General features: G+C 36.5%; 2 protein-coding genes across 2 annotated transcripts; one reads left to right on the top strand and one right to left on the bottom strand.

Annotated features, from left to right (window-relative positions):
- Nucleotides 1-11,832, top strand: LOC106176570 (DNA topoisomerase 3-beta-1). Its single transcript, XM_013559028.2, has 17 exons — nucleotides 1-339; nucleotides 616-693; nucleotides 948-1,064; nucleotides 1,238-1,405; nucleotides 2,035-2,169; nucleotides 2,511-2,623; nucleotides 2,897-2,988; nucleotides 3,206-3,314; nucleotides 7,565-7,648; nucleotides 8,028-8,148; nucleotides 8,446-8,628; nucleotides 8,946-9,155; nucleotides 9,391-9,608; nucleotides 9,897-10,077; nucleotides 10,352-10,551; nucleotides 10,775-10,880; nucleotides 11,096-11,832. The coding sequence occupies exons 1-17, from the start codon at nucleotides 106-108 to the stop codon at nucleotides 11,321-11,323; spliced, it is 2,577 nt and encodes an 858-aa protein (XP_013414482.2). The 5' UTR covers nucleotides 1-105; the 3' UTR covers nucleotides 11,324-11,832.
- On the bottom strand, nucleotides 3,177-7,018 carry LOC147763863 (uncharacterized). The gene is made up of 4 exons (XM_087002796.1): nucleotides 4,958-7,018; nucleotides 4,417-4,584; nucleotides 4,021-4,141; nucleotides 3,177-3,871 (listed from the first exon to the last, which is right to left on the bottom strand). Exons 1-4 carry the CDS (start codon nucleotides 6,786-6,788, stop codon nucleotides 3,559-3,561), a joined length of 2,433 nt encoding a protein of 810 aa, XP_086858922.1. The 5' UTR covers nucleotides 6,789-7,018; the 3' UTR covers nucleotides 3,177-3,558.
- Nucleotides 11,833-11,862: the final 30 nt, after the last annotated feature.

Here is an 11,862-nt window from a genome sequence, read left to right as displayed (position 1 = left end):
AGTTCTCACGCGAGATTTGCAATGGCCGCCCCCACCTGAATGAGGTGGACGTCTGAATTTACTTCAATTTTTTGCTAATTCTAGGTAATCTACAAGAGTTTGAAAATGAAGACTGTACTTATGGTAGCAGAGAAGCCATCCTTGGCCCAGGCCTTGGCGAAAATTCTCTCAAACGGTAACATGAATAGCAGAAAAGGTTCAAATGGTGCTTGCTCCATTCACGAATACAACGGCAAGTTTCTCGGCGAGACTGTACGCTTCAAGATGACATCCGTGTGCGGCCATGTTATGAGTCTAGACTTCATTGGGAAGTACAACAACTGGGACAAAGTTGACCCGGTTAGTGTTTATGTCGTTTTTAAAATAAAAAGCTTCATTGTGCAAAATTTACACCAGAAAGTCTAAGGGAGAAGGGAGGGGTGGGGATGAATCCGATGAAATCATTTGACAACCGTTTACCTTCAACACTCCCACGTTTTGTTAGTTTAATGTTAATGATAAAGTGCACTATATTATCCCAACATTGTTTTATAAAGAAAATATCAAGTTGATCAACATGTCATCCAAAACGTTTTGTGTGGGGGAAAATAAATTTATTTTTTATATATTTAACAGGCAGAATTGTTTCATGCTCCAACGCAGAAGAAAGAGGCCTCAGTTAATCTCCACATGCCCAAGTTCCTGGAAAAAGAGGTAGTTGTCTCTCCTTAACATTTGTTGACTTGCTGGTAAATCAGAAAAAATCATTAGCAATTAAATATATTATTATTACATTATTAAGAAAAAAACTGAGTTTCTTAGCTTTGGTCTATTGTCTTAACAGTGGGTATAAGAAGTCAAGAGTGGAAAGTAATGGTTACAAATTTGCAGATTTCCCAAATGTTTGCTGTAACATTTTAACATGAAGCTCCTCTTAATATGCTAGTGTTTAATGCTGTATTTTATAGGCTAGAGGATGTGACTACCTGGTGCTTTGGTTGGATTGTGATAAAGAAGGTGAAAACATTTGCTTTGAAGTGATTGACTCTGTTCAGCATGTCATGAACAGGTCAAGAGGTGAACAGGTTGGTATTGCTAAGTGAATTGCTAAAAGTAATTGGCACTAAAAACCTCTTTAGACTAACCATATATATGTATTTATTCTTCTTTACAGATGTAAATATTTGATGAAATTTTCCAGGTTATTTATAAGCATCTTTTTGTCATACTTATATTCTGTTTCTATTTATTACCTAAGACCATATACAGAGCCCACTTCAGTGCTATAACTGAGGCAGACATCAAGAGGGCCATGGCTAACTTAGGCAGCCCGAACAAGAATGAAGCAATGTCTGTGGATGCCAGACAAGAACTAGATCTGAGAATTGGATGTGCTTTTACAAGATATCAAACAAAGTTTTTCCAAGTAAGTTTTTAGATTTGTAAATGCAAACTAGAAAAGCACTCCGAGAGCGCAGACCTCTGCCAAAGCAGCAATTTTTGATTATTATTGATTATTGATTAATTATTGATCCAGATCACCACCAAAAACTAACCATCTGTTCCTTGGCCCACTTCTGACAGTTCCTGAAAATTTCATCAAAATGGGTCCATAACTTTTTGAGTTATGTTGATGACAGACAAACAAACAAACAAACAAACAGGGATGAAAACATAACCTCCTTGGCGGGGGTAATAAACTTCATGAAAGACATTCAGTTATATTATTCTGGGGTAGCGCTAGCAATTTTTTTCACTTAGCCAAATCACCACATTTTTGTCAATTTGTTATCAAAATGGTTATAATTTGGCTAAAACATGTCAAATCAAGCCCTTTTTCTTTAGCCAATTTAAGTCAGTTTTAGCATTTGGCTAAATTGGCGAGTGTTAGCGCTACCCCAGTTATTGATTTGAAGCTGAAATGAGACAGTGATGAAAACGGATGAGAAAATAATTATATATATATATATGCTGCATAGCTTTCATCGAACTAATTTCACCTATCTTTTAAGTATAATGTTTGTCTTTTACTGTGAAATCAATTATTGTTTTTAGGGAAAGTATGGAGATCTGGACAGCACTTTGATATCCTATGGACCATGTCAAACACCTACCTTAGGGTTTTGTGTGGAAAGGCATGATAAGATTCAATCTTTTAAACCAGAGCCATTCTGGGTCATACAACTCCCTGTAAGTACAGTCAGTGTATAACATAGTTTCTTATGCTTTGCTCTGTAATCTAGAATTCATATAAGAGGTTGAAGAGCATTGCAGTCATGTAATGTTTTTCTTAATAAAAGTATATATTTTTTTAAAATTTTACATGAGTGCTTTTGGTTTGACCATTTAAGAAATTAATTTGAACAAGGTAATATGGCAGTAAGAGAAAGAGGAATATTCCTTGTTGTTTGACAAGGTTTATTTTATACATATAACATAATTTTCACATCAAGTTAAAAAACTACAGTATTAGATATAGGATTTTGCCCGTGGAATTGTCTGTAGTATTAAAGGTGTGTTGTGTCCTTCAGGTGACCCACCCTAGTGGTAGAACCCTCCATCTGGACTGGGACAGAGTAAGGATATTTGACAAGGAAGTAGCACAAATGTTCCTTAACATTGTGAAAGGAGCTGACAAGGCCAGGTGAGTTTGCACAGTATATGGGTACTACTACAATTCTATTTTTCCACCAGCTTTTTGGGGACCATGATTAGTTTCTTTCCTTTAGATACATTATTTACAGTGATTTAAGTCAAAAGAATGTATTCAAACAACACTAAGGACTTGTTTAACAAAAGCTCAAGTATTCTTAAAGAACAGAATAAGATTTTAAGCTGTATAGCTGCAACCATGCATAGAGGACTCACAAACACCAGATGGTTATGAAAATTTATCTGCATTTTAATTACATTACAGAGTTGTAAATATTGTTAACAAGGAAAAGACCAAAGCCCGTCCACAGGCACTGAACACAGTAGAGCTACTGAGAGTTGGTAGCTCAGGTCTTGGTAAGATACTCCTGACTCAAAGTATTTGTAGGCTTCTAAAATCAGTTAACCAATATTGCTCAATCCAGGGCACCTGTTAAATATATAAATTTTCTTGAAAGGTGGTAGGTTCTGATTTTTATAGCAAACATGCTTTATTCACTGCTTTTGCTAAGTATGAATGACATGAATAAAACAGTATTATGTGATCATACAATACTCATTTATTTGTCATAAGGCATGGGTCCCCAGCACACCATGCAGATAGCTGAGAAACTCTACACTCAAGGATACATCAGCTACCCCAGAACTGAGACTACAGCTTATCCAGAAAACTTTGACTTGAAGTGAGTACATTTATATCTATACAGGATTATATTGTTTATCAGTACAATTTATACTACACAAAAATTAAGATAATTATTTAAATTATTTTCAGAGGATTGGTCAATAATAGGGAATATATAGAAAAAACTTTGCTAAATAAATATGTGCCTCTGTATAACACATAAATAAAACACCAGAATATTTTGTTCATGTCTAAGTAATCATGTGCAAGAAAAATGTGGACAAATCTGCTTTTGTCGAAAATCACTGCAATGGCTTAATTTTCATAAGACTCCTCCCAAGACTGTAGTATGAGTTGTAAGCCCCACTCCATCTCATATAACCATTAAGGTCCCCATAATGGCAGTCCTCGTACCACCAGCCCCCAAACACAGCACAGTTATCTGTGGGAGCCAGGTCATTGTCCTTGTCCTCAGTGGAGAACATCATCCCATCGTGATAGTGGAGTGCATTCCCAGCATCACCTGAGTAGTTGCCGATGGTCAGGCGATAATTGATGTCCTCTGCTGCTATGCTGAATTCTTGATATTCTGCAAATTTCCACATGTCCACATTCCTGAAAAAAAAACATTGTCAGAAATTACTTCAATTAGTTTTTCTTATATTCCTCTGATAACAGATAATTGCTATTATCTAAGAGAACTATGTTAAATGGTGTGATAAAGATTTAATCTTTTAAATGTAAAATAGGTAGTGGACACTTGCCTGAGTTGCATGTCTATCCTGAGACTGTACAGTTTTGAGCTTGTCATTTTGTGGATATTTTCATTCCCCAGCCAGTAATCACCCAGGATGTTCCCAAACCCTGTCCTATAGCTCTTCCAGTCTGAAAGTAGATAGCTGTTTCATAAAGAATCATGTAAATTTTTATACCCATTTTGTGATTCAGTATTTTAAAAGAAGTTGTCAATACCTAACCACACAAAACCTTATGATAAATGATTTTGGAACATTAGAAAATATATGAAAGAAAAATTAATATAATTGTTAATGCAATATGTCCGTTGCCATGGTTTTAAGTAGTGAAATGTATTTCTAAATTCAAAGGGTTTTCATCAGAATTTTTTAGTTAAAGAATTGCTGCGTGAATACCCACTGTACCTTTATCAAAACTGGTTTCACCTCCAAATGTCCTCCGTTGTATGACTGTCCAACCAGATCCTCCATAGATGTCACAGTAAACACTGATTGGCTGCTGCATGCCCCTGGGTTGAATTTTGTAAACCCCACTCACATTGATGCCTTGTTCCTTGTGTAGTACATCACAGTCTGCAAATGAATTTAACCAATACACAACTAGACCTGACTAATAATATATAACAAATCACTAGCCCAGCCCACTGATAAAATAATTCCCTGATACTTATGTTAACAGTAATTTTCATTGGCAGTACTTTGAACATCCATCTATGGTAGTCTGACAAATCTACCTTTTGGAATATAAGTGCTTTAAATATGGACCTAATATTTATCATATGAAGACTAATTATATATAAGAATTATTAGACAGTCTAGTAAAAGTCATTTGCAGCTAGTTAAATTTTGACTAGAGGTTTACAAAGCAAATTTCTTAAACTGTAACAGCATAAAACCTACAATAACTAACCATTTTTTATTTAGATGATATATTTTTTGTGCTTACCAGGGGCATAATAATTCACAGGGTCAGTTTGACTTGATATATATTTGTCCATCTTGTATTGCAAAGCCAGAATATACTGCTGTTGTTTGGTCATCTGACGAAGTAATGTATCCAGGGTGTAGGTCAGTTCTTTGTCTGAAACTCTCTTGCCAGTAAGTTTTTTGTTCTTGTAATAATCATCAGGACGTATCAAACTGGACAAAAGTTGAGGTTTTCTCGAAGATTTATTAGCTGAATTCTGTGCAGTATGATTTACAGTCATAGCACTGCTTAGATTGGTGTAGTGAGATGTGACATTGCTGTTGACAATAGAAATAGTGGAAATAGTGACATTTTTCTCATCCTGAGGATTTGTAAACACAGTTTCATTGACCACACTAGTATTTTTATTGACTTCTTCAGTATCATTGGCTATCTCATATCCTGGCAGTAAAGTCATCTGGACTTGACTGCTCATGGTTTCAGAGATGGAACTTGTTGTAGTTGTTTTTGCTGTTGTTGGTGCCGAATTCGCAGCGGTATTGATGTTGGTTTTCAGGTCAGCTCTGATGGGCTGCTGCTCACTGTTCTGCTCAGTAAGTTTCAGTATACTTTGTCTGGTGGTAATAGCAGGTGGTTGCGTCACTTGAGTGGACAGCAATGCTCCAGGCAGCAAAAGGATTTGGTTGCTTTGATCTGGTCTTACCGTAGTGGTATTATTTACTGTCTGGTTTCTATTTCTGGATTTCGGAAGAGAGGCAATTAAGTGGACTGGACCACCTGCTGGTCCAGCTGTGTTAGGTTTTTCTGTAATAACAGTTGTGATACTGGCAGCTTTAGGCATGGTTTTATCTTGATTATGAACATTTGATACTTCCTGAAGAGGTGAAATTTCTTTAATTGAATTGTCGGATTCCTCAGCATCTAACTCCAGTGGTTTATCTAAAGGGGTAACTTTCAGCCCAATTTTCATTTTACTCTTTACCCCCTTTTCATCATATTTGGGATTAAGCACATCAAAAAGTACACTGTGTTTAGGTGACTTTGCTGGAGTTGGTTTAACCCTATACTCTTTAGACAACATTTCCATGAAGTTCCAGCCATCAACTCGAACAGTTATTCTCATTTTTGGCTTTTCTTTTTCGTTTTGCGTTCCATTTTTGATATCATCTCTTTTTGTGCTGTGTACCTTTTGGAGATAAGCTGAAAGTGATGTCTGGCTTGGATTGGTAGAGTTTTCCTTGACATTCAAAGGGTTTGATTTCAATTGAAGTTTGTTGTCTGGAGGATTTCCAACTGGTAGACTGTGCTTTGTTACATTTTCTAAGGAGACAGTAACTGCTGCTTTGCTGTCCATACTGTCAGTACTGCTTATGTGTACAGGTTGTGTCACACTGTCAGCAGGAATGGTTCCTTTACCAGTGTCATGGGTTGTATATGGCACAGTAGTGAACTCCACAGCATGCGGCTTTTCTGCTTCAGGAAGACTGTTTTGATATCTGTTACCTCCAATGAGGCCAACATTGTCAGTGTGATTTCTAATATTTTCAGCGGGTTTGCTCCCAGTTCCATTTTTAATTCTTTGTTGGTCACTGCCGACAGGGACATTTGTCTTTTTAGCATCTTCCTCAGACTTACTCACATTAGTACTGTCTTCACTCACACTGCCTTGTCCTGGAGTAGTGTCATTTTTTGCTATTGTCATATCAGAACCTTCAGCAGAAGTGCTTGATGACTCCATCACCTGTGGTTGAGGTGACGGTGCTGCCTTGGTAACAGTAGGAAAAAATATTAACAAAACTAAAGAAAAGAGCATTCTCCTTGCCATGGCTGTAAAGTTCCGACTGACCATGGGACGTGAAATGGGGCAGACTGGGTGTAGAAAACAAACATACTGCTCGGCCTCTCCCAGGTGGTCAGGGGTTTAATTTGGTTTGAGAGAGAGCAATGTGTGTTATTGGTAGCCTGCAGGGGGCAGCCCAGTACTTATTATTTCATGTGTTTTACAGGTTATTGTCCTAGTCATGCATAGTTTGCTTCGTTAACCTATGGGAAACTATGAGGAATTAAGACAATTTGTACAGTTTGTAATTTTGAAAGTTCTTTTTGTACTTAGTGACCATTAAAAATTGCTAAGGGAGTTGGTTTATCAGTGGGACGTGTTTGCACAATGTCTAAAAAATGTTCTTCTTTTCAATCCTTATTTAGCTGGATGCCCTCTATGCAGAGGGAGTATGATAACAGAAATGCTTATGTGAGCCTTATATTAGTTGTTTGAAATTAGGTTATCACTTGCCAAATCGTAGTCTTGCTTTGTTTATTTCAGGGCATAATTATTATTTTGATTGATGAAATAGTTTATTGACATTATTTACAATTTGTTTATAATGTGAACATGGCCTAGGGTGGAAACCTGTTTACCCATCTTATGACTAATTAGTAATAATAACTTTGAAAGTATACAATGAGATCTTCATACACCAGCAGTAAACTGGACATTTTCAGCTCATTAAGGTCCTTCAGTGTGTATGATTTATATTTGTAGTTAAATAGAAAGTTTAATGCTATTTCTATAGTTTCCTATTTTTATAATTAGAAGTTATTTTATTTTATTTCAATTTATATCAGAGGGACACTGAGGCAGCAGATGAACAGCTCAGACTGGGGAAAAGAAGTGAGGGAACTGCTGGAACAGGGCATTAATAAACCCAAGTGAGTTTTTTTTTCTTTAATTTTTCATTGAGTACTGTGATAAGCTGCAAATTACCTTACTTTTATACCAATACTGTTGGTGCAGTTTCTCAACTTTTTCTCTAATTAAAAAGTGAACATACAGAAAGAGGTAGGCGGTATCAGAGTGATTATGTTGGGAGGCTGCAATCAAGTTAATGCTTTCCATAACAATTTTACTTGAAAAAACAGTTAAATCATCCCATGGAGTGACTCATTGCTTTTGCAGTCTTTGGGGGTTTTGTCTTGATGGACATCAAATGCCTGATGAATGGAAGTTATTTAAAGAATCTTTATACATTCCTTCTCTCTTGGTTTTAATTTATGATACTTTTATCTTTGGGACCTCATTGTGTTTTAGGAAAGGAACAGATGCTGGTGATCATCCTCCTATCACACCCATGAGACCTGCCACTGAGTCTGAACTGGGCCATGAGGCCTGGAGACTGTATGACTACATTACAAGGCATTTTATTGCTACAGTAAGTGCATGTGAGAAATAACACCTGGCCAGTGTATTGAACACTATTATTACAATGAAATAGTAAGGGACAGCTTTGCTAAAAGTGGCATTCAGCTTTTTTTATTCTGAAGGTTTTACTAAGAAATCTTGAAACTTTTTTGTTTTTGATAGTGATTCTCTTAGTGCAAAGCTATATGTTTTTATAGCAGTATCAATAAACAATTATAAATTCAAAAACAATGAAGACATGATGAAGAGAAAATTGTGTATTGTGTATCCTATCAAAATCAAAGACAACATCCACTGTCCTCCCTAGGTGAGTCCCGACTGCCGCTACCTGCAGACTACAGCATATTTTGAAGTTGGAGCAGAGAAGTTCACCTGTACTGGCAAAACTCTGCTCAGTGCTGGTTTTACTGCAGTCATGACATGGCAGGCCATCACTGGGGATGAGAATATGCCCAACTTTCAGGTGGACCAGACCTGCAGCATAGAGGAAGTAAGTCTGCTGTGGTTTAGACAAGTTTCTTTTGGCATCATATACTGTGGAAGAGGAAATGAAAGAGTAATAGAAGTAGTAGTGGTACTAGTAGTAGTTGTAGTACTGTAAATTTAGTAGTAGTAGTTGTAGTACTATTAATTTAGTAGTAGTAGTTGTAGTAGTAGATCAACAAAATAATCATAAGGGGCATTATAATTTAAATATTGATGAAAGGTTGAACATTTCACTTTTTATTAATCAATAGGTAAATAATGTTTCAATATATGTGAACATTTAAGTGTGTGGTTTTTGATTTGAAATATGTGTTGTTTCAGGTCCGTCTTGTAGAGAAGCAGACCAGCCCTCCAGATTATCTGACTGAGTCAGAACTGATCACACTGATGGAGAAACATGGCATTGGCACTGATGCTAGTATACCTGTCCATATCAATAACATCAGTGAGAGAAACTATGTCAGTGTCATAGGGGGCAGGAAGCTCAGGCCAACCCCTCTGGGGATTGTGTTGGTTCATGGCTATCAGAAGGTAGGCTATTCACTACCTTGAATCACTTTAAAATTTTAAGCAAAATGTTATTTTATGATATTTGTGTTTAAAAAGAGACTGTTGGCAGGGAAGTTAATTAAAGGTGCCAAGAGTAGGAGGGATAATGCAGCCATTTTATTGAATCATATATTGTTAAAATCTTTAATTTGTAATAAAAGTAATTTCTCCTCAATACACCACCATGATGAGTTGGCATTTTACGTATGTTATCCAGATTGACCCTGACCTTGTGCTCCCCACTATGAGGTCAGCCGTGGAGCAGCAACTCACTCTCATTGCACACGGACGGGCCAACTTCGATGCCGTGTTGCAGCATGCGCTGAAAATCTTTGAGATGAAGTTCAAATACTTTGTGCAAAATATTCTGGGGATGGATGAGCTGTTTGAGGTCACCTTCTCCCCTCTTGCTGCAAGTGGCAAGCCTCTGTCAAGGTACTGATCCTTAGTTTGTACTGTATTCCAGAGAAATACAGAAGTACTACTGCTTTCTTAGAATAGCAAGAGCTGTCATAAAAATGCCCTTTACATTTGTCAAAAAAGAATTTCAAAAAATGAATGAGTGAGTGAGTGATTGCTTTATCAAAATAATGTAATTGTTACCAAAAAAACAAGAGGATGGATACAAAATTTTTGAATAAGTGGCAAAATGTCATGACTAAAGTTTTCTCTTACATTTTGTCATGTTTGTGTTTTTCACACTCAAGGAATGAATAATTTTAGATGTGGCAAGTGTAGAAGGTACATGAAGTTTGTCCAAGCTAAACCTAGTCGTCTGCATTGCTCCCAGTGTGATGAGACATTCAGTCTTCCACAAAATGGCAGCATTAAGTTGTACAAGGAGATAAAATGTCCACTGGATGACTTTGAGATGGTTTTATGGACCACAGGGTCAAAAGGCAAGGTAAGTTAATTATCAAAGCAAAAAGTAGTTTAACACTGGATGATTAGCCATGAATATATGTAGTTCATATGGAATAGCCTGGGGTTGCATTAAGACACCTTGATAAAATATTTACATAAAATTGAGCAAAGACTAGAGAAAACTTATATATCCGGGATATAATTAATAGAAAACATTCTGCATTGAGCTGTTAACTGTATTAATTTTGATAGTCAATCCACTAGCATTTGATGAAGCAATCATAGAAATGTAGCACTCTGTTTTTCTGTTGCAGTCATATCCATTATGCCCATACTGCTATAACCACCCTCCGTTCCGTGATATGCGCAAGGGTATGGGATGCAACGAATGCACGCACCCCACGTGTCCGCACGCTCTGGGTCAGAACGGTGTGGCATCCTGCGTGGAGTGTGAGAATGGAGTACTAGTCCTGGACCAGTCTTCTGCGCCCAAATGGAGGATGGCCTGTAACAAGTCAGTATTGCTTGACTTTCTGTTTTAGCAGGACTCGGGCTAGCATGATATATTTTTAGTCTGAAGTCAAATTTGTGTTTGGTTATAGAAATATCAAATATTTTCTTTCTTGGCAGTATATTTCTGATTTTGCTGGAATTTAAGTTATTTCAATAAGATAAAGAATATACAGTATATTTATTTTAGTTCATTTACATGTACATGTGGATTTGTTTGTTTTTAGGTGTAATATAGTGATTAACATGGGAGAAAACATCCACAAGATTGCCTTGTCTGATGATACTTGTGAGGACTGTGATGCCACCATCTTGGATTTTGACTTCAATAAGGTGTGTAATGATGAAAAAAATACTGAAAATATACAGTATACTTTTTAAAATATCTTTTTGCACAAAAAGATTACAGGGAAATCTCATTAAGGGCAGAAACATCACCATAACAATCAAATATTGTTTAAATTGTCAAAAATTATAGAATGGATATTTATTCTGACAGTTAACTTCAGCGGCATATTTAAGTGATGGATGCCTCTTGATCTTTCCAGGAGAAATCTCCACTAGAAGATGGCGCTATAGAACACTCGGGTTGTGTGTTCTGCGACCCCATCTTAAGACCTCTCCTTGGCATCAAGTACGCCTCCATGAAGAGAAGAGGAGGAGCACCAAGGGGGCGGCCAGGAGGGAGAGGCAGGGGGAGAGGGGGGCGTGGGAGGGGAAGAGGGAGGGGAAAACCCAAGGACAAAATGTCACAGTTAGCTTCTTATTTTGTATAAGTTCTGTTATTGTAGATGGCAGAGAGTCAATTGTATAAAATATTTGCTATAAACTAATCCCCTGTCTGCTATAGTACAGTGAAAGGAACTTGAAGGGAGTTACAATATGTTCAATTTGTTTTTGCTTATTATATGAGTTATTATTTACATATCTGATACTTAAAAATGTTGTTTGAATGTCATTTTCAAAACAACCTCTCATTTAAACTGTGTTTTCACAGTATAAAATTATTTTAAGTCCTGTAAAATTTTTTTCTTGAGTATTGAATGTACCTTGAATGTCCCTGTAAAAATTTTGCTTGTGTAACAGCTTTACTATTAAAGATCACATTGACTATTACACACCACATTTATACACTAAATAGTTTAACAAAATTATTTTTGTCAACTTCTATAAAATTGTCAAGAATGTCAGATGTATTTGACTGTTTTTATACAAATGCTAAAATGTTGGTAATGTATGTAAAGAGTAGAAATGGAAAACTAAATGATGTTCTTATACAAACCTATCTCGTTACAACTGGTGTGATATTGAGTTT

Source organism: Lingula anatina, chromosome 1 (genome assembly GCF_051362555.1).
Source record: "Lingula anatina isolate TDL-2025a chromosome 1, LinAna3.0, whole genome shotgun sequence".
In the NCBI taxonomy this organism is placed as follows: Eukaryota; Metazoa; Brachiopoda; class Lingulata; order Lingulida; family Lingulidae; genus Lingula; species Lingula anatina.
Note: the sequence above shows the minus strand (reverse complement) of the source record. Positions and strands in the feature narration are given on the sequence as shown.